Source organism: Phascolarctos cinereus, unplaced genomic scaffold (genome assembly GCF_003287225.1).
Source record: "Phascolarctos cinereus isolate Bilbo 61053 unplaced genomic scaffold, phaCin_HiC Scaffold_4;HRSCAF=312, whole genome shotgun sequence".
Taxonomy (NCBI): Eukaryota; Metazoa; Chordata; class Mammalia; order Diprotodontia; family Phascolarctidae; genus Phascolarctos; species Phascolarctos cinereus.
In genome coordinates, this window is record NW_027555847.1 from 283,385,560 (window position 1) to 283,409,458 (window position 23,899).

Here is a 23,899-nt window from a genome sequence, read left to right on the forward strand (position 1 = left end):
TTATCTCACAAAAAAAAAACGAAAAAAAAGTCTCTTACAGTGGAGAAACGGGGAAGGTGAGAGGGAATGAGTGAATCTTATTCTCATAGGATTTGGCTTAAGGAGGGAATAACATACACATTCAATTGGGTATGGAAATCTGTCTTACCCTACAGGAAAATAGGGGGAGAAGGGGACAAGAGAGCAGGGGGATGATAGAAAGTAGGGCAGATTGGGAAAGGGTAATCAGAAGTAAATACTTCTGAGGAGGGACAGGGTCAAAAGAAAGAATAGAATAAATGGGAGGGCAGGATAGGATTAAGGGAAATAGAATTAATCTTTCACAACATGTCTAGTATGGACATGTTTTGCATAACTGCACATGTACAACCTATATTGAGTTGCTTACCTTTTCAATGAGGATGGGTGGGGAGGGAGGAAGAGAGAAAATTTGAAACCTAAGGTTTTAAAAACATATGTTTAAAAAAAATGTTTTCTGGGAAATAAGAAATACAGGAAATGGGGTACAGAAGTCTATCCTGCCCTATAGGAAAATAGAAGGGGAAGGGGATAAGAGAAGGGGAGAGAGATAGAGAGGACAGACTAGGGGAAGGGATATTCAGAATGCATGCCATCTTGGGGTGGGGGGAGGGGATGGGGTGAAAATTTGGAACTCAAAAACTTGTGGAAGTGAATGTTGAAAACTAAAAATAAATAAATTTATATTAAAAAAAAAAGGAGTGGAAACTAAGTAAGTTCCCATCAAGTAGAAGATATAGATAGATAGATAGATAGATAGATAGATAGATAGATAGATAGATAGATAGAGATACAGATATAGATATTGATATTGATATCTGTATCTATGAGGACATGACTGTCTCACTAGCACTAAATAGATAGATAGGTAGATAGAAATATATCCCTAAATAGATGGATAGAGATATAGATATATGTAGGTGAGGCTTGGCTACCTCATCGAACAATGTATCTTTTTATCTACCTATCTGTGTGTAATGGAACACTAGTGGACTAGAACAAATTATGTAAGAGACCATTTCAGAGAAACCTGGAAAGACTTGTATAAAGAGGTAGACTGAAATGAATAAAGCTAGAAGAATAATTTATACAATGACATTATAAAAACAAACATTTTTGAAAGATTTAGGGAATTCTGATTAATGCAATGACCAATTATGATAGTAGAAGGCCAAAGATGAAATGTGGTACCCACTTCCTGATAAAGCCATGGTGACTCAGAGTATATAAGTGTTTTGAAAACGGCCAATGTGGGCATTTGTTTTGCTTGTTTATGAATTTATTATGAGGGTTTTGTTTTTGTTTTAACTTTTGCAGTGGGGATGGGTAAGTTGGGGAGGGAAAGAAAATAAATTTTGATCATTAAAAAAGGGGAAAAAAAGGATTTGTTCTGTAAAACTTGGACTCAGTCAAAAGACCACACCCAAGGACCTAGAAGGTCACAGGTTCCCCACCCCATCCTAAACAAACCCTTTCCTCTTCCAGATTTCAGTATTTCTGTCCAAAGTAACACCATTCTAACAGTCTTCCAACAACAGATGTCCCTGAAATCTTGATATTATCCTCAATGCCTCATACTTCCTCAACCCACACATCTAAACACTTATCAACTCTCCACAAACATCCTTCATATCCCACACCTTCTCTTTACTCATACAGCTATACCACCTTAGTTCAGACCATCACCTCTTACCGAGGTTATTTCAATGGCCAGCTAATTGGCTTCCATGCTTCAGGTCTCTTCTCACTCCCAAACCTGTAAGCGTTTTTTTCCTTAAGCACAGATCTGACCACGCACGTTGGCGGTGGCTCCCTGTTTCTGTTAGTATTAAATATAAATTTCTATGTTTAACTTTTAAAAACCTTTCACGATCTGGCCCCAATCAATCTTTCTAGCTTCATTAGGCATTACTTGCCATGCCACACTCCAGCAAAACTGCATCGTTCACATAACAATGGATCTCTGTGCTTTTACGATGTAATGAATGTAAAGAATGCCCTCCCTCCTCATAGAATTCCCTCTTCCAATAAGATGCAGCTCAGGCACTACCTTCTATAGGAAGCCTTTCCTGATCCCCCAAATTCAAGCACCTTCCCTTTCAAACTATCTTGTATTTAACTATTTTGTATTTATTCTCTGTATAGTTACTTATGTACTTGTTTTTAACCATTAAAATACCAATTCTCTGTGACTACAGAGTGTTTCATTCTTGCATTTGCATTTTCAGCACTTACCACAGTGTCTGGCACACACTGCATGCTTGATTTCTGAATTGCTTATTCATAGATTATTTTTGAGGAACTATTTTTTTCTCTTCTTTATTATTCCTTATTATAAAAGATACTTTTCTGGATTAGGGAAATGAGAAGGAAACATTCAGAAATAAAAACAGTATAAAAATAAAAGATCTCTATAAAAATAAAAATTAAAAATTAAGGCAAAATTGTTTTTAAAAAAAAGCTGCTCTAACAAAAAAAAGAATCATCATCTTGTGAGCAAACTCCAAGTGATAAGTCTCTCTAAATTTAGCTAAGTGAGTCCTCAAATAACAGAGTTCACTGCTGACTTGTTCTCAAAGCCTTTCCAGCTTTGTTGGAATTACCAGATTTTGCATAGGATATGCACTAGCATAACCTTGGAAACCTAGAAGGCTGCAACCTTTATGCCAAAATAGAGCATCAAAGTTGGACTTTAGTTACTTTGGGAGTTGTAAATACTACTGTAGAAGCAACATAGTGATTTCCATGCTACTTTATAGAACTATCCCTGAATACATGAAATTTTTTCCATCTCTTTGCCAACAGAAGATAGAATTTTTAAATCATAGGACCATAGACTTAGATCTGAAAGGGAATTTAGCAAACCCCATTATTTTACATACTTAATGGTATTTAATTATAATGCTTATAATACAGAAACAGTCTGAGAGAGGGTTAGTGACTTGCCCAGGTTAATAACAATCAGTAAATGTGAAAGAATGTCATATATGCCCTACATCACTTCAGAAGTTGTTTGTTTTATGTTTCATTGGCTTATAGGTGCCATAATTGTCCCCTAACACGATCTAGTTTTTCACCTTAGATTTTTTCCCCCCTTATGGTTGTAGCCTGGCCCAGGCCACTTTGCATCTCTGGGCCCTGAAAATAAATGAGTACCTTTCATCTTCTTCAACCTCCCATCTACCAATACTTGATCCATAAACTCAAGTATACATTTGCCTCATTCCCTTGCCTCTTTCTATGTGATCACTGCTTTAAACTATTCCATCCCTGAAGGCTTCAGAAAGTTTGGTTCCTAACCTGGCTGTGATGGAATCCAGAGTAAAACAGTTGGATGGTGTCCAATACCTATTTTTGAGTCGACTTTGGAGACAGCAGTTTTAATTGAATGATGAGGTTGGAAGCCAAACTGTAGAAAATTAAGAAGAGAGGAAATGGAGGCACCTAATACTGACAGAAGAGAGGAGGGAAATATGATAGACGTATCAAGTGAGTTTTTGAAGATAGTAGAGACATGGGCCTATTTGCAGACAGTAGGGAAATAGCCAAAAGAGAGAGTCTGAACATAAGTGAAAGATAATAGAGGGGGCAATCTACTAGAGAAAACAGGATGGAATAGGATCAGTTGTACATGGAGATGGGTTTGCTTTATCAAGAAAAACTAACTCATTATGTGAAATAAGGGTGAAAGAGGAGATAGAGACAGAAGGTATCTCAGCTGAGAGTTTGTGTGGGAAGGGAGCCATGGGAGATTTGAGGAGAGATGAAAAGGTTTGGAAGAGCAGCTGTAGCAAATGGGATAGTGACAATTAAGAAAATGTAAACGGATTGACTTGCAATAGTTTAGGCCCAATTGAGATTATATAACACAAATGTGTAGTAGGCCCAGTCAACATAGTTTCTTTATTTTCTCCAGTTTCTTTCAGATACAAGTATGTAGGAGTAAAGGCAATGGATGATGGGAGCACAGGCTTATCAGTGCATGATTCCTGGTATCAAGGGGTCAAAAAGACTCAAGAGAGGAGGATAATATAAAGTTTAACTGGTTCACCGATGGGTTAGATAGAAAAGGGAGAATGAAGCTAGCTCTGGGGTTATGGCCTATAGAAGAGCTAAGTGGTTGAAGGGCTAGTGGTCACAGTGTGGCCAGAGAACAGAGTTTGGGTTTGTAAGTCAGAGGAAGAGGTAGAAAGACAATAGACTGTGATCATATAAAAGAATTTCACATTTCGTGAACATGGAAGCCCTAGGTTGAAATTTCCATGATTCCCTCAATGCATAAAACCATCCAGCTGGAGTCTGGACAAAAATACTGGGCATCATCCCAAGTTCCAAGTCCAAAGTCTACCCTGGGCTCAAGTCCCAGACACCCCAGCTTCTCAGTGCTTGCTATACAAGGCACATGTACATGCACAGAAGTCTTTCTGTACCATAGGTAATCCTTATAGTGGTAGGGCACTTTCTTCTGGTACTTGCCCAAAGATTACCTAAAATTCACTGCCATAAATCATGGAATTGCAAACTCACTCATTAGGAAAAGAAAAAAAAACAGTACACTTGAAGTAACAAAGAATGTCAACTACTTGCATGTTTTAAGCACAAGCATCTATCTCACCTTAAGTAGTTGTAGGGCATTTTTCTTTCATAAAAGGCACGTAGTCTTGATCTGTTTAAATGCAAAAAGACTATGAACATTTCTACTAGACAGAAACAACTAGTGATTTGATAGTGATTGAGCAACTAGTGAAATTAATTTCTATTAACTTAACATCAGTACTTACATAGACTTTATCAGTATTTACACAGCCAAGCAATCAACAAATGAAAATTTTGCAAAGTTACAACAGAACTTTGAGTTTTGCTCTCTAAGGGCATGATAAGCCAGTTCATAACTACCCTTATAAATGCATAATCACTATGACTTCAAGCATAAATCTACTTCATAGATGTGAGTCAAATTACAAATACATATATCCACTTGTGTATATATGCATGTGTATATGTATATTATATATATAAAACTATATATTGTATTGTGTATGTAGAGAACTATTTATATCTAATGTATGTATAGATTTATCTATATATGTATGTATGCATAAATGTGTGTACACACATGTGTGCACATAGGTATTTCTATTCACGGGTAAATACATTTATTAGATACTAGCCAGCTCTGGCAATGCATACAAGATAATTTTTTTTTTTACTGAACAATTCTTGTGTGTGTGTGTGTGGCAATCTGGGTTAAGTGACTTGCCCAGGGTCACATAGCTTATAAGTGTCAAGTGTCTAAGGCCGCATTTGAACTCAGGTCCTCCTGACTCTACGGCCCATGCTCTACTCCCCCTGCCTCCTCTCCCCTTCCCTTGTTTCTCAGAATTGTCATCTAGTTGTTTCTTCATTGGTTAAGTCTATCAGGACTTAGGTGCTTCAATAATGTTAGTGTAACATTATCAGAATGATCCACTTGGATTTGGTTCAAGTATGTACACCTATTCTTGGCAAGAGCTAAAGAATTTTAAAAGACTAGACCAAGGGGGCAGCTAGGTGGCACAATGAATAGAGCACAGGCCCTGGAGTCAGTAGGACCCTAGCTCAAATCTGGCCTCAGACACTTGACACTGACTAGCTGTGTGACCCTGGGCGTCACTTAACCCCAATGACTAGCCAAAAAAAAAAATTTTCAGTTTTCGCTCAGATTCTTACAATCTGGCCAATAGTTCACAGATGCTCAGATTCCTTAAAAGTCTGGCTAATATGGTGGATCTTTAATAAACCTTGTCTCTGGCTGAAAGAAGGCTTGGGTTGAATTCTTTTTGGCAGGACTAGCATGTCATGATTTTGGGGTCCCAGCACCCCTAAACTTCTAGACCTCATCCGGGGGGGAGAAAAAAATTTAGAATTGAAAATCTTATAAAAGTTAATGTTGAAAACTATCTTTACATATAATTGGAAAAAATAAAATACTAAAAAAAAAAAACTAGACCACTAGATCAGATCATGCTGTTACACTTTAACCCTCATTTATTCCTTAAAAATATGTTCAACAGCAAAAAAAAAATGTTCAATAATATTTTTTTCTGGAAAAAACTGCTGTTGGAATTTTTTTAATTTAAATTAGTTACTTACTGGATTTTCAAGGATTTTTATACATAATTTTGTTTTTAAAATATCTATGGGAGCTAAGATAGAAAAGACCTGGAATAACACACACAGAAGGATAAAAATAAATTTTTAGTCATTCTTTGACTCTAAAATGTCAGAAGACATCCCAGGCCCAGGGGCTCTGAATTCCTTAGCTGGTTGATTGGTTGCTGTCCTTTGTTCTCAAAAAAGACCAAAAATGACATCACTATGTTGGAGTCAGGGTACAGTGTGCCTGACTGGCTGATCAGGCCAATATGAGTTCAGAAGGCTCTACTACATGTCGGGCACAAATAGTACATACAAACATTTGGTGTGGAGATGTTTCTAAATTTGCGCATCTCAGGTTTCTTTTGAGTTACTGCAATTCTCATAGAGCAGTAACTTTGATGTGGGCATGCCATGCTGGGTGGTCCTTTGCCAGTGACTCCCAAGTCATGCAACTGATTATAAGGTTCCTCAGAGAGACCTTAAGAGTATCCTTGTATTGCTTCTTCTGACCTTTGTGTGAGTTCTTGCCTTGTATGAGTTTTCCCTAAAAGTCTTTTAAGCAAACATACATTTGATATTTAAACAAAATGACCAGCCCATTAGAGTTGTGCTCTTTGCAGTAGAGTTTGAATACTGTTAGTTTAAGTGATTTTATCTACCACAAAACTGCCCAAAACTCATCCAGAAACTCATGGGCTACAGGAAAGAAGGCCTGCCAGAAAAGCCAACAGCAGTATAGACAAACAAGACAGAAGTCTCCTAGCAAGAGACAGATATACTTATAGCATGCAGAGCTAAAACAGAAGGCTCCCACAAGAAATTTCCAGTGTTGTCAGAAACCCACAACATGAAGCTTTGAAGCAACTGGGAGCAGGGTGATAACATATCAACAAAAATGTTATTAAAAAAGCAAATGGTCAATTTTTTTCATATTAAGCATACTTTATTTTATAAAATATCCAATACTGTTAGGTAGATTTCTATTCAAAATAATTTGGCACAGTGGATAGAGTGCCAGGCATGGAGTCAGGAAGACCTGAGGTCAAATTTCGTCTCAGGCACTTAACAGCTGTATGACCCTGGGCAAGTCACTTAACCCTGTTTGCCTCAGTTTGCTCAACTGTAAAATGAACTGGAGAAGGAAATGGCAAACCACTCCAGTATCTTTGCCAAGAAAACCCCATATGGGGTCACAAAGAGACAGGACTGAAACAACTGAACAACAAAACATTTGGAGCTGTCCAAAAGAGGAATGGACTACCTCAGGGAATAGTGTTTTGCACATCAATGACAGCCTTAATGAAGATGACCGCCTGTCGGTTTGCTAAAGATGGATTTTTTAAAAATTTGAAATTAATTTAGATGATCTCTAAGGTCCTTTCCAATTCTGTTCATGATTTTACATTAATGAAACTTGTATTTTTTCCTTTTCAAAAAAAAAAACTTTACTTCTCCACACGTACAGAAATACTCTATCTCTAAACCGATTTAAGACAATTATTCCAATGTCAAAGGAAAAAGAGGAAATGTTTAATTTTTTGTTATTGCTAGAAAATTCATTGTAGAAAGTATTCTTAGTTATATGAAATTATTTTAGTGTCACAAATTGGAACTTATTCTCCTCTTAGAAAAAACTTGAAATTAGTAGTATACAAAAAGGGCCATAGCAATTCAAGGCATTTTAGAAACATAAGTGATCTTTTGAGAAGTTATTGGTAAGAAGAACAATCAAAAATATAAGCAACTTCAAATCCAGTACAGACACCATCTATATTTATGCACAACCTGGAAAACCACTGTATACTGTGCAAGAGTATGAGAGGCCAAACTTTAAACAAGAACCATACACAATTATTTAGAAAAATCATCCAAACGCTGCTCTTCTTCCTACAGGTAACACTCTTAAATCCAATTTGATCAAGTTTACTTGATTAAGATGCCCTGGAAATGAGCATGTCTGATTGAAATACAACATGTTAGTATTATCATGATATATTTAGAGCCTTTCACATAACTATTGCTAGTATTTATAGTTAACTCTAACCTATAGAAACCTATATTGAAATCCTTAATCATATGGAATCTCAATTAGATGAGTTATAAAAACAGAAAAACCTGATGATCAAAATATATTTTCTTTATAAAATCCACACAAGATTTATTTCAGTGATCTTCAGTCCCAGATTGTGAACTTGGAGGGGAGGAATTATGTGAGGCCTGTATTTTAGAAATCTACTAATCCACAGACCCACATGACCTCAAGACTAAATTGAAGATCATCACAGTGACAAGCATGAGACTATCCTATACATACCTCTAAATCAACATACAGTCATATTTATTTCATATTATCAATAGCGCCCATGACAATATTTCTAAAAACCTAAGCCACTTAGGCACAACTGTTGTGCCTAAGCATAACGCTGGTGAATACAGTCTTGGAGACTTTCTTTCACCATCAACTTCTTGTTTGAAAGATTCTCTGATTAAAATAAGTTTTCACTTGAAATGAAAGGAATGACCATAGAAATAGGCAGGTTAAAACATCTGTTTTGTGTAAGGCCTCTATTATCAGAAATATGGTTACCATTTCCTACTGTCCTATAAATATTGTTCAAGTTTATTAACATGTGTTTTCTTTTCAAAGAGTGGATTAGTCAGATTCTCACCGTTCTTAAGCAAATGAATGCAGATTTTACATTCAAGATTGGCCTCTAAAAAAGAAAATGGGAATGATGCACAATTCCAATCCATCTTTCACTAAATGTCTTTGTGCTTTTTTTGCAACTTTATTTTCCACTTTCAAATGACAAAAAGAGGCCCATGATTTACCTCTTAAAGAGGTAAGTGTGGGTGTCATATTAACCCAAAATACTGTTACTGAAACTTGATTCCTTGTGCCAGAGGAAGGTCTTTACTGTAGTTGATGGTGCTGGGGAAAAAAGAAAGAAGAAAAATTTTTTTAGAAAAATAGCTTTAATGTTTACAAAGCTAATTTAACTAAAGCATAATGTCTCTACACAGTCAGATTTCTCTTGGGAGGAGTTCTCCCAGACAAGGTTGCCAGGGTGAGGAGGAAGGAAGACACAGCAGACTGCTGAGACAAGTGGAAGAATAGGAGACAACAGGGGAAAGACACTGCACTGTACGAAGGGATTACTAATCAGAAATGAGCCATAAAACCAGCAACTGTTTCTGTAAAGAGCCATTTCCATGCTCTGGAGACAGAAGACTACTTCTGTGAGCCATGCACACTATTTTCTCTAGGCTAGTAAACCCTCAACTTGCTTCAGAAGACAGGCACTTGCACTGCTCCCATCTCATCATTATGGACAAAAGTAGTCACAATATAGAGATACCTATGGAAATGGCAATTTCTGAGCTTGGAGAAAATATGGGGAAAAAAATCAAATTCAGTTTGATGTAATGCGAGTGAGGGAAGATCTAGGAAGGAAATCTCCAGATCATTTTCTACTTTCAATGTTTTTCCGGCTTAGTCTAATTCTTACCAAGTAGATCGTCTCATATATTGCTTCCATGAATCACCTCCTGATTCTCTGCCACCACCAGTATGCTTCTCACCTCCTAAAACACCAAAACAATTTCACAACTCAGCTACTTTTTTTAAAAAATAAAATAAGAGTTTACTTGCCAAGGTAGAGTAGTATATAAAAGTAAGACAAGACCTATCACCATCAACTATGTTCCCCAATATAGTGGATATGGTACCTTCCTCCACTCAACCCTACATGTACCTTAATTCCTCCCCATTCATCTTGAACAAATATCTACTATGTCCAAAACAATGTTTAGTGCTATGGTTCAGGAACCAAAGGTAAAGAGAAAACAATGAGATACATATATAAATTCATATTTTTAGAAAAGACAAAATAAAAAAAGAAGAATCTGTTTATCTGATGTGGGAGAGGAAGAGAAGTTGGGTGAAGAAAGAAAACTATTTAAATAGAAATGAGGAAAGTTTAGGACACTTCTATCTCAATTGTCTTCTCCACCAGTTTTTTTAGTAAACAATGAACTCATCTTGAGCAAGGTGTACAGAGATAAGTTTAGGAGCTTAAATGAGTAGATAAGATTTAAAACAAACCCTAAGCATAAATGTTAGGGATTCAAGGGTACTAATGACTATAAGGTTAAACAACATGAGTCCTACAATGGGTAAGGATACAAATGGAAATCTATGGGTGCTAGAGGCAGTGAAAAGGACTGAGGACCAAAGGGAAGGCTCAGTAGGACTGAAGAAATGGAAGAGAGAGAAAGTTAGGACCTTACATAGTCAAAGAAAGGAATCTGAGATCTTGCAAATGGTACAATTCTGAGTGATGAGGATGAGCTGTGTTCGTGAATTGTGTAGTCAGGGTAGAAGTGAAATTCTCCCTGCTACTCCCTCTAATTAATGACTTTTCTCCTCCCCTGGACTAACAAACTTCCAAAAACAATACACTGGAGGCCTCTCCTTCATCGCTCCCCTATGTGGCAATGTCTTCATGATACAGCTTTCTTCCACACCATTCTGACTCTGCTCTCTTCAATATCACTAATATTTTCTTTGCTCCTAAAGCAATTGCCAGTACTAATGCAAGGGACCCCCAAATCTGCAGATCTGGCCCCATTCTCTCCCCTCAGCTCCAACCTCCTATCTCTAAATATCTATGTGTAATTGAATATCTGTACTTGGATGTCCCACCAGAACTTCAAACTCTCTATGCCTTCTTCACTGCTTGCCCCATCCCACCAAAAAAAGAACCCTAGCCCTTCTTGCATTTGATCTATTTCCATTAATACTACCATCTTACCAGTAACCTAAACTAGTAAGTTCAGCATCATCATTGACTCTTTTCCCATTCTCAAATATAGTTGCAAAATCCTGTTATTTCTACCTTTACAATCTCCCACCACCACTCATTGAAACCATCTTAGTCTGGACCCCTATTTCTTCTTACCTAGGTTACTGAAAGTTTCCTAGCTGATGTTTCTGATTCCAGTCTAACCTCTTTAATCCATCTTCACTTTAACCCCTGAATTTTTTTTCAACTGCACTACTAGAGATCAGATCATTCTACTCAAAAACCTTTAGTGGATCCCTATGGCCCTCCATAATTTGGTTCTGACCTCACTTCCCAGGCTTATATTATTGCCCTTTATATACTATAGATGACAGCCAAAATAGACTGCTTTTTATACCATCTTCCCATATCTGGAGTAGAATTCTCCCCACTTTGGCCTTCCCCTCTACCCTAGTCCATGCCTCTCTTCCTTCAAAGCCTAACCAAAAAAAAAAATAAGTTTCTATTTTGCAAGATCTTATGCAAGGACTGCGCTTTCCATGGAACCTTTCCTGCTTCTGTCCCTACCTATTCACTGGCTGAAAATAATCCTTTCTCAAAGCTTCTCCTAGCACACATCTTTTCTTTGCATTTATATATATACACACACACACACACACACATATATATATATATATATATATATGTATACACACACACACACACACACACACACACTCTCACACTCTCTCTCTCTCTCTCTCTCTCTCTCTCTCTCTCTCTCTCTCTCTCTCTCTCTCTCACATATATGACTCTCCTTTATGCCATAGTTATTTGGCTATAATTCTATGAGAGCAAAAGGGACATTAGGGATCAAGAGAATGTCATTACTAGAAGGAATCTGAAAATAGCCCAAAGTACTCCAGAAAGACCAGCCTAATAGAGTTGATGCTGTATAGTCATCTTTAATTTCCATTCTTGAAGCAGTGATTTTGTCAGTATGGAGTAACCCTCAGCACCATTAGCAGAGGAGTCCTAAAGAGTTGTCTTTAGCACAAAGCTAAAACTGTAAGAGTCTGGATTTGGATCCAGGTTGTCCTGACGATCATAAGGATGCTATGATAATACATTTTAAAGCTAAATGTAAGAAGGCAGGTATCAACATCAAAAAATATATATATTTTTCAAAATTAATTGTATATACTATCAGCTTTTACTGAAACCTGGATAAGCTTTGCTGAACTGCTTTTCCTTTTGTCTTTTGTTATAAAGAATGGCATGCTGGATAGGGGAGGGAAAAACAACAGCAATGTAAAAAAGATATGAAAACACTTTTTAAAAATTTAATGCTTAAGATACTTTACGTACTCTAAACCATAATGAGAATATAACATTTTAAAATTTAAACTATAGGACGCTTTATTTTCCATTTGTGCCAACAACTCCGAGCTAACCAAGGGCTATCTATTTTTACTTTACCTTAAGGCAAACTGGTCGGTTAAATTTCAGCTAAGAATACAAAACTGTTATTCACTTCTGCCACTACCACTGTAACTAAGAGTCTAGAATTTAGATTTGTTACTAGGGAGAAGAGTGAGGAGTGCTTGGTGAAAACAAACACTGAATATACCTATGTCTAGAGATAGTATTTAATATTTACTAAGCCCATTTTTGATTATAGGAATTGACGTATTTTTTTTTCAAATTTTTTATTGCCTAGATTATTAAAATACTAGATCTGGGGACAGAACTTGAAGAATCTTGGCCACTATGTGGAATACTAAACATTAGGACAGCTAAGAGTAAAAATTGCTGTTATTTTCTGAAACTCTGTTCTTGGTTTAGGGTTAAATAAATATTTCTCTTTTTTTCCTTTAATTTCTATTTTTATTTAAGCCTATTGTTTCATATCACATTCTGCCTCTTCCCTCCTCAGTAAGCCTTCTCTTAAAACAAAGAATTGTAAAAGAAAAAAAAGCAGTCCAGCAAAACCAAACAACCCATCAACATAGTGTAACAGTACCTATTTGCAATATCCTCACCCATATCCCACCACTTCTACAATAAAGATAACTTTTCTCAATTATTCAGAGTCCAAGCTTTAATGAAACATTTCTAAAATCCAATATTTCTTCCCCCATTTCATGCAGAATGCAGAAAACAATTCCCCACATACCAAATGCACCTCCAATCTCAGCACCACTTGTCGGAATATTGACATTTACAATGCCACAATCTGATCCTTTAGGCCTATATCAAACAGAGCAATAACAGATATTACTGTGGGGAAGATGACACCTTAAAAAGTTATTTTTTCTAAATAAAGTATTTTGTGCTGAAAAAAATTTTAACTATGTCTACTTTTAAAAATTGTTCAGTGAGAGGCAGCTAAGTGGTGCAGTAGATGGAGTACTGGCCCTAGAATCAGGAGGACCTGAGTTCAAATCCGGCCTCAGACACTTGACAGTTACTAGCTGTGTGACCCTGGGAAAGTCACTTAATCCCAACTACCTCACCAAAAAATAAATAAATAAATAAAAGCTGTTCAGTGACTAGAATTTTTCAACCTAAATCTATATTTATTATCTATACAGGTAGTGACATACCCAAGCCATCGAAAGATTCTGCCCAAATCCTTTGTGAAGATACTACTTGAAAGACCGTGTTTTACTTCATTATTCCATGTATAGACCTCGTCTTCATTCTGTAAATACAAAGAATATGAACTATTAGGTAACATACTCAATATTGACAGTAGGTGAATTATCATTCTAAAGTTAAAATAAACATAATTTCATCATCTTCAATCAAACATACATGTGTGTATATAAATTTGGCTATCTGTATACAAACTCAGGAGTCTGAAGAATAATAGTTTTTATTCATATACTCATCTCATTCCTTTAGGGTTACCATCTCATCATTATTTCACTACGAATCTTCAGGTTTTAATCAATCAGAATGACCTCCTAGGATCTACCTAACAATTGTTCTAGTAACATTTTATAAATTTAGGTCTTCTCTTCTCAACCCTTAACTTATTCATTGGAAAATTAGACTTTCTCATTAATGTGAAACACAGAAATAAAAAGCACTATCAGTTTTCACCTTGAATTTTAAAACATAAAGGATAGGAGCAAATGTCTCTCTGTGCACAACGGATGCATCGTGATCAAGACCAGTCACAATCGTTGGCTCTACATAATTTCCAGGACGATCTATAGTCTTTAAGGAAAGGAAAATAAAAAAGGAAAGAAAATTACATTTTATGTTTCCAGGTACATATTATCTATGAAGGAGAAAAAACTCAGTAAGGGGAAAAGTATGATTCCAAAATAAATCCACTGCAAATAAAAATTAAAAATGCTATATTGCTCTTTGCTGTTTTAACTAAGCTAGCTGCAGCCTACTTTCATTGGAGCTAGCTTCTCTTTAAACAGTCTGAAAGGGAGCTAAATCTTTACATGACATTCAAAAAAAGGTCTTCTAGTCCTACAGAGTTCTGTACATTATTAAATTTTAAATGATACAAATAATAAACAGAACATTAATTTGAGTATCATCTTTTAGATATTGCAAAACAATACTTTAAATAGAAAACTGTTAAGTTTTCATATGTCAGGAATATCAGACAGACATTCTTGCACTGCATAAAAGACTGCACTAACTGACATTAAAGTTCCTTTCTAATATTATGACTATGATTTTAGGTTATTTTATAAAGTCCATATAAGGCATGGTAATTAGTTTTTGAGGATACACCCAGTGAAGCTGACACTATAGTTGAAAAAGATAATTACTACTATTATACTGCAACTTCCTTCCTTCATCCTTATTCCTCATCCTTGTTCTGTCAGGGGAGAGCATGAAAAGACAGGACAGGGGGGAAAAAAGAATAAGAGAGAGAGAGAGAGAGTATTGAAGTAGATGAGAAAGAAAGAAATAAGAACCAAGAAATGAGAGATATAAGTGGGGAAGATGAAGAAGAAGATATGACAATTATTAAACTATTATTAGCCGTACTCTATGCTTCTAATTAAAGTGTGCTAAATGATTCCATGATTCTGTGAAATAAAATCACACAAAGTCCTGCTTTTTAAAGCAGTGATTTTTTTTCCCTTAAAATACTAGTGGAATGTGAAGAAGGATGAGAACAAAAAGAATGTAAGGTCTATTAGGGAAATAAAGAGGTCAGGAAAAGTAAATTCTGTCCTATTCACCACTGGCCCTAAGTACAGCAAGGGAGGTAATTTCAAACATGGGACACTATAATTATAGAAACTGTAGTCTTTACCTTCCCACCACAGACCACTATGCCACCTTGCTTTTTGGCATCTTCCACTGCACCAAGGAACATGTTTACTGCCTGTTTGGTGTGGACAGGCCCATAAAGGACATTAGCTAAAGAGAGAAAAGAAATTCTTGATGATTTTTCCCTCAAAGACATCAATTCATGACAAAATATAGTTTACTAATGCCTCACAATTAATTACACTGTCAATTACTCCCTTGTTTTCACCCTTAGAATAGCCTGATAGCTATTACACTGAACTAATTAAGACTACTCCACTTTCTACAAAGTATTTGCAATAGTTAACCTAAGCTAGCATGGCAACTAACAACTACCTTTCCATTCTTTTTTACCAATTAACTATTTGAACCAGCATCTTCTTAATATTTCACTGCCAAGAATCCCAAGAATTAGAAGAAAAACTCTGGGAAGGATAATGGAAAAGTCAGTAAACTATAAGAATAACATGATTCAAAGGGCAGGTAGGTGGCACAGTGGATAGAGCACCTGCCCTGGAGTCAGGAGGACCCAAATTCAAATCTGGCCTCAGACACATGACACATATTAGCTATGTGACAGTGGGCAAGTCACTTAACCCCGACTGCCTCACCAAAAAAAAAAAAAAAGGACAGGATTCAGCAGAAAGAACACCAGATTAGGAGTCAGGAGACCTAGCTTCTATTCCCAGCATTAGCTCTAAAATTTCCTACATAATCTTGAACAAATCATTTAAATACTCTAGGCCTCAGTTTCTTCATCTGTAAAACAAGAGAATTAAACAAGAACTCTAAAATCTCATCCAGGGGGTCACTTTATAAGCATACATCAAAAAAAAAAAAAGACCCTAACAACCACCAAATTAATAATTTACTATTAAAACAGTTTTGGCTATAAAACAAAAGCACAACCAAAATATTGTTTTAAGTTTTTTTAAAGAAATTTCATTTGGCCCATATCTTGACTTCTAAATTCTTATCCTAATAATATCAGGTCCAATCCTGACATTTAGTCAAGGATATGCTGGTAAATGTTTACCAAAAAGCTCTCTGAAAACACATGACACACGTTTAAGTTTAATCTGCATTATTAACATTTTTACCAACATTTCCTAAGTGCAGATAATCAACAAAATAATAAATCAAGCCCTGATATGGAAGTATGCCAACTTCCGAAGTGTAAATGCTCACACTGAAACTTCAACAATTGACTTTTTCAAGTTAGTATGATATGGCTCCCAGCACGTTCCTGCATTTAGTACTGTGCCCTAGTTAGACTATATTTGGATCAGAACACAGTTCTGTTCAGTTCTGGGCAGCACATTTTAGGAAGAAGATAAAAGAAAACTATCCAGAACAACTAGGATAGTAAAAGGCCTCATGATCATGAAATATAAGAAGTGATTGAAGGAGCTGGGAATACTTAGGCTAGAAAAGAGATGATGTAGGGTTGGAATGTAGTAGCCATCTTTAGTATTTGAAGGTTATTATCTCAAAGAGAAATTAGATTTGTCATACTTGACCCCAAAGCACAAAACTAGGAAAAATGGGTAGTTACTAAGGATCAAATTTAAACATTATTTAAGGAAAAAGTTCCGAAAATGGTATGGGTTATTTCAAGAGTTAGTAGTGGGTTTCCCCTCACTGTAAGTCTTAGGGCTGGAGAGAAGAATTTTGTTTAGAAGTGGGTCTGCCTAGCTCTAGACAGACACTGACATCTCTTCCCACTCTAAAGCCACTGAAGTGGCTTCAATATTGGTCCTCAGCCCACTTAAAAGATGCAAAAGAATAGCTACTTTTGTCATGAAGGGAATTTCTCTTTTGAAAACACTTCAACATGGAACCTATTACCCATCAGACTTATAGACAGGAAAAGAATTTATGAATAAATAAGACAGAGCATTATGAGATGTAAAGGTTTCATACCTCAACTATATAGAGAACTCTGTCAAATTTATAAGAATAAGAGTCATCCCTCAATTGATAAATGGTCAAAGGATATGAGCAGGCACTTTTCCAATGAAGAAATCAGAGAGATAGATAGATAGACAGACAGATAGACAGACAGATAGACAGAGATAGCCATATTAAAAAATGCTCTAAATCACTATTGATTAGAAAAATGCAAATTAAAACAACTTTGAAATATCAACTCATACTTATCAAATTGGCTGAAATGATAGAAAGGGAAAATGACAAATGTTGGAGGGGATGTAGAAAAATTGGGACATTAATACACTGTTGGTAGAACCATAAACTGATTTAACTATTTTGGAAAGCAATCTGGAATTATGTCCAAAGTTATAAAATTGTGTATACTCTTTGACCCAGATATACCATTATTAGGTTTATTTCCCAAGGTGACTGGAGAAAAAGGAAAAGAATCTATACGTTCTAAAATATTCATAGCAGCTCTCCTTCTGGTGGCACAGAACTGGAAATTGAGGGGATGACCAGGATTTGGGAATGGCTAAACAAGTTGTAATATCTAACTGTGATGAAATACTATTGTGCCTTAAGAAATGATGAGCAGGTTGGATTTAGAAAAACATGGGAAGACTTACATGAAATAACGAAGAGTGAAATGAGCAGAACCAAGAGAACATTGTACACACTTAGCAATTTTATTTGAAGAATAACTGTGAATAAGTTATTCTGAGTATTATAAATACTCAAATCAACTATCTGATTTGAACCTATGAAGAAAGATGCTAGCCACCTCCAAAGAGAACTGATAAATAGAAGTATGCATAAGATGGTTTTACACACATGAACATACACAGACATACACCACACACACACACACACACACACACACACACACACACACACACACACACACACACTCCCCTGTATCAAATGGTAGCCTTTTGTGGCGTGAGGTGGGGAGGGAGGGAAGGAGACAGCTCAGAACTTAAATGTAACAATAAAAATAAATTTAGTTTTTAAAAAAGTGAATTCTATTAAATTTTCAAACAACAACTACTTCCAATACTACATAAATTGTTTGCAGTAAGAAAAAGGGGCACCTTTCTAAACTCTTTCTGATACAAATATGATCTTGATACTTAAGCCAAGGGGAGACAACACAGAGAAAGAAAACTACAAAACAATTTTCCTAATAAACAATGATGAAAAGTATATTTAATAATATATTAGCAAGCAGGCTACAACAACATGTTAGAAGGATTATACACTAGGACTAGGACCAGTTAGGGTATGTAGCAGGAATACCAGGTTAGTTCAACAACAACAGAACTATTAATTTAATAAACTATATTAATAATATAAGTAATAAAAATAATATGGTTATTTCAATAGATACTGGAAAGGATTTTGACAAAAATACAAGTATTTTTATTTAAAACTCTTAGAAATCATAGGAATAATCAGACCTTTTTTTAATGTAGTAAATACCATTTCTCTGGATCCAAGAGCAAAAAAAAGAAAAAAAACACTTACAATCCCACGGATTTCCAATACGAATTTGTGCATATGCCTTTTTAAGTTTGTCCACAACTTCATCATGGATGCTTTCATGCAAAAACTAAAAAGAAGTATACACGTGAAATTTAAAAATTAGAAAAATTTTTTAGCATTCTGAAATTTTTTATAGTCCTCTAACTTAAAAAGATTCCACCATTCAAAATTTCCAAAAACAAGGAACAGAAATAAAAAAACATATTTCACAAGTTTATTTTTTATTTGTTAAAATTTGAATTCTATCTCTGCATATTTTAATATTATTCTCTTTTAGGGGCAGCTAGCTGGAGCAGTGGATAGAGCACTGGCCCTGGATTCAGGAGGACCTGAGTTCAAATCCAGCCTCAGACACATAACACTTACTAGCTGTGTGACCCTGGGCAAGTCACTTAACCCCACTGCCTAAAATAACAACAACAACAAAATATTATTCTCTTTTAATGTTATAGTGACATTTTTGCCCTTTTTAAAATAACACTGTCACTTCAATATTAGCCTTCACTTAAATAGTAATTTATTCTATGTGAAAACCAGCACAAAATTCAAAGTCATGTCCAAGAAACCACTCTGCTAAGCCTCAAAAACCCACCAGAATAATAAATTTGAATGTTACAGTTAAATTTTGCACCTAGTCAAAATTTTCTCAACAGTATGAAAGACACTATCATAAATATCATACAATAGACAGTTGTATCAAATCAAGAGTGCATTACATACTAACAAAATCTAGTTATTGTGAATTGTCCAGAAATGAAGTTGAATTTCCCAAATTTCATATAATGAAATTAAATTGTGTTTATGACACCAAACAAGTCAACTAACCTCTTTGGATCTGTTTCCTAATCAGATAATCTCTAAATTTCTTTCCAGTTCTGTATATAAAAATCCATATTTGAATGAATAAAAATATTTATTAAGGCTTTACTATGTGCAACGCACTAAACAAACAAAAAATAAAATGGTCCCTTCTCTCAAGGAAGTCAAATTCTAATGGGAAAGACAATACGTGGAAGGTTTCATCTGCAAGTCAGGTGGAAAAGTTCAATGGTCCTTAGGGTGCAATGGCAAAGCAGGCAGTAATACTTCTTTTATGTCAATTCCACTGACAAAATCACTTCCAATCCTGATCACTGAACCATCTGACAGTGCCAAGGACTTTGGTGATAAGAACTTTCTTTTCTGGGTCTTCAATAGCTGAGATTTGCAAGAACAGTTGCCAGACTGCATTTCCATATTTGTTCCAAATTATGTCATTAACAGAGAAAAGAAATCAGGAGTGAAGTGAAAGGCCACAAAATAGACCCTAAAAGTTTTTAAAGTTTCAAAATACCTTTTTTTATAGAAAGAAAAAAGCTTACTGAAAAGGAACCCAATACTACCCACATTTCAGTTCACAATATAATAGTTTTCATTTATACTGTTCTTTTTAGGCACATTGCTCAATTTGTTCTGGAGGATTCATTTTGTGTGCTGCCTCTATAGCACCTTAGTATAAAGTAGCAAACTGACTCTGAAGTTTGGATCAAAAAAAAAAAAGAGCAAAGTTGGCTTAGGGTGTCAAGGCTGAGTTACATGTAGTTTAGATAGATACACTCACCAGGCGTCTAGCAGTTGTACATCTTTGGCCCGCTGTCCCCACAGCCGCAAAAAGAGCCGAAGGAATAACTAAACTGAGGTCTGCATCTTCAAAAACTTGGAGGAAAAGCAAGCAGGAAATAGGCCAGAACAGGTAAAAAAAACAACAATGTATTTTCTTTACTGTTAACTAGAATAAACAGGAGGCAGCCAGGCAGCCCAGAGGATAGAGAGCTGGTCCTGGAATAAGGAAGACCTAAGTTCAAATCCAGACTCAGACACTAGCTGTGTGATTCCACACAAGTCAAGTCATTTGCCTTGATCTACTGAAGAAGGAAGTGGTAAACCATTCCAGTGTCTTTGCCAAGAAAACTCCATGAACATTATGATCCATGGGGTCAGAAAGAGTCAGACATGACCAAACAACAGAACAGCAGCTAGAATAAAATAGTGAGCACTTAGCAACTATATGCAGAATATATAAAACCTATTTGTACTCCTGTTAAAGTAGGAATATTTTAATGTAAAAATAAAGAAATCTTTCTTATTTAGAAAAAAAGGGATACGTTTATTAATTTTTTAAGTCAGAAAAATGTGTTCCACGGAAGAAAGATTCTACTTAAAAGCATAGGATAACCATCACAACGGTAAACAAACCTTATGCAGCAGGGTTTAGGGATGACTGACCCCACATCAGCCTAAGTAAGGTGGCCATCCCTCTTTTAAACTGCTATTTGACAATTTCCTTATTAATTCTTACCCAGGTTCTCAGATAATTAAGTAATACAGTTCTGCTATTTCCTCATAAACTGATAAAACTTTTACAATCACTAATTAATTAATTAGTTCTGAACTTCTACCTTGGAAAAATTTCTTTTACCAGTAGTCTTCACTCATCATTCATATAAACCCTGGTGTCATTTGTGTAGACAATTTATCAACAATGTAACAAAAACATTTCATTATTTCAATAACACATATATATGCTGTGAGAATGTTCAAAGAATACCCATAACAATCAACTTCTCCACAAAAACTGGAACCACTGTCCAAACATTCAGCTCTCTCAAAACAACAATCAAACTCTCTCAAAAATTCTCAAGTTGACTTCTTTGAAAGAACTGAGTTTAACTCATTCTCACAGTTATGAAATTCTTACAGTCCTCTCTCTATGTCTCACACAGTCACAATAAGTAATATTCTGCAACAGTAGTATCTCTCTCAAGTTAACATTTAAACTCTAACTCCTCAGGATCCTACTCCTTTTCCCTTAAAGATATAGCAACAATATCCATAGTATTTGTAGAAGATTATGAAAGCTGGCATTACACCTACATGCTAGTCTTCTTTACAAATAAACATATATAAAGTTATACATTAACTCCATTGACAGATGGACTCCTGCTAAAGCTGCTCTTCACTTTCATCATAACCTCTTGATCTCAACTTATACAGCCATCTATCCCTAAATAAGGTTCTCTCTACCAACCTGGACTTCACTGGTTAGCCATTTACACTACCTACTCTAGATTTAGAGAACCATATAATCACAGAACTGGAAGTGACTTTAATCAATCTACATTTATTAAATGCCTATCATGTGCCAAGCACATAATAGCTAAGCTTGGGAACCACCTAATCTAACCCCCATCCAAAGCAGTATCTCTGGCTAGTAGTCAATAAGACTTTACTTACATTAATTATTAGGAAGTTTTTCCTCATATAAAGATAAAGTCTGAGACAATTTTGAAAGACTTTAGAACCCTGACCAAAGCAATGACCAACCATGATTCCAGAGGATTCATGATGAAACATGCTACCCATACCCATCACCTGACAAGAGAGGTAAAGGACTCAGAGTACAGATTGAGGCATTATTTTTGGACATGGCCAATGTGGGAATTTGTTTTGCTCCACTCTCCGTGTTTGTAATTAGGGTTTGGTTTCTCTTTCTTTTCCTATGGGGGAGAGAGGAGGGAAGACGGAAAGGGGGGAAGTTGGAAGGAAGACAAAGTAGATTTTCATTGAATGAAAAAACATAAAATTTAATTTTAAAAAAAAAGATAAAGTCTACCTACCTATAACTTTTATCCATCAATTCTAATTCTGTCCACTAGCAATAAGTTCTATCTCCTCAAACAGGATGAGAACAAATATTAGAAACCAACTAATGTATTCAAATCTAAAGCAATAAGTAGGTCACACAAGAGATGACGAGTCTTGAGCTCTTGAGCTAAAAAAAGTTAATCGACCTTTTGTAGTAGCAAAAAACTTAAGAATAATAGGTGCCCATCATTTGGGCTAATTGGGATATATAAACACAATAGCAACTTATTACTGTAAGGAATAATGAAGGTGAAATTGAGAAAACCTGAGAAAATTTAATTGATCATTGAATTCTTTCCTCCTGATCTATTCCTGCCTTCAGTATATATACATATTTTCTTTTATGATCAAGGTAAAGGTCTTAAAGATATGAAATATATAGAGACAGAGACAGAGAAAGAGTTCTCATAATGAAAGAGTAGACAACTTCTTTAACTTCCTATCAACCCAGAGGGGTAATTCAGTGACTAATTTAGCTAATTTGAATAAACAAGAAAAAATGCTATCATCCTTACCAATAATAGCATTGTTTCCTCCAAGCTCTAACAAACTTCTCCCTTAAAAAGAAATAAAAAAGTTAAGACTCACTTTTGTTTTTAATGTCTCAGGGATACTCTTCCCAACATTTATTACTCCTTGAATAAATACATTTCTATATTTACTTTATATTCTACTGACTTATTTCAATCTAATTTATTTAAAATAATTAAAGCTAAGTTTTTCTATGTCAAAATACCTCTCACACACCTGTATAACTTTAGGAAAACAACACAAACTTTCCTTCCCCTCCAAACCCCCCAGCCTCCCCACTCCACTAAAAAAAAAAAAAGGTAAACAGTCCACATGATATGGTACTTTCTCCACCAGGACTGCACTAGATCAGCTGAATAGTTACTGAAATACTAAGTCACTGCTTAGTGACTTTAGTCATAGCAGTTAAATCAGAAAACTATGCTTACAGAGTACCTGCCATTTGCAGGACACACTAAATGTCATCAGAAGATACCAAGAAACAAAAGACATTATATCTAACATTAATGTTCTTTACTTTGACCCCAATGAATAATACTTTTCCTTTTCACTGATCCATAAGAGATCCAAAAGGAAAGCCAGGTTTTATTTCCCATTCTCCTGTAAAATCTATTCAGGTCTTGTGCCTAAGATGTCGACTCAGTGAAATTAAGATGACTCCTGAGTCCTCTGGAACTTTTCCTCCATTTGTTGTTATACACCCAGAAAAAATGACATTAGTAATTTCGGACAAGCTGATCAATTTTTTCTCCAACTTATCTGCAACTTCTACTTAGAACCACCTAATTTAGAAAGTACTCACACTTTTTCCCAGTAAGGAGGAGAGTCCTTCCTCCCAAACAGTGTCATTAATAACATCTGTCCATAGACTTGACTTTAAGCAAATAGGAGGGTCGTCTGCCTGGCCAATGCAATCAAGGCGAAACTAACAAATGTTCTTCAGGAAAAGCCTTTTTGGCAACCTGTAAAGTTTGCTT

At 35.6% G+C, this 23,899-nt stretch overlaps 1 protein-coding gene across 3 annotated transcripts in view; it reads right to left on the minus strand.

The window, feature by feature from the left end:
- Positions 1-8,911: 8,911 nt before the first annotated feature.
- The window catches only part of ALDH7A1 (aldehyde dehydrogenase 7 family member A1), a 40,218-nt gene continuing 25,230 nt past the window's right edge, over positions 8,912-23,899 (minus strand). For all 3 annotated transcript variants that reach the window (XM_021009654.2, XM_078153098.1, XM_021009651.2), the window contains 9 exons: positions 22,907-22,948; positions 20,308-20,402; positions 18,690-18,774; positions 15,235-15,341; positions 14,049-14,165; positions 13,547-13,644; positions 13,117-13,190; positions 9,666-9,741; positions 8,912-9,088 (listed from right to left, as the gene is read on the minus strand). In XM_021009654.2, the coding sequence (XP_020865313.1) occupies positions 9,034-9,088; positions 9,666-9,741; positions 13,117-13,190; positions 13,547-13,644; positions 14,049-14,165; positions 15,235-15,341; positions 18,690-18,774; positions 20,308-20,402; positions 22,907-22,948 (749 nt within the window). In that variant the 3' untranslated portion in view covers positions 8,912-9,033. The remainder of the gene's footprint in view (positions 9,089-9,665; positions 9,742-13,116; positions 13,191-13,546; positions 13,645-14,048; positions 14,166-15,234; positions 15,342-18,689; positions 18,775-20,307; positions 20,403-22,906; positions 22,949-23,899) is intronic.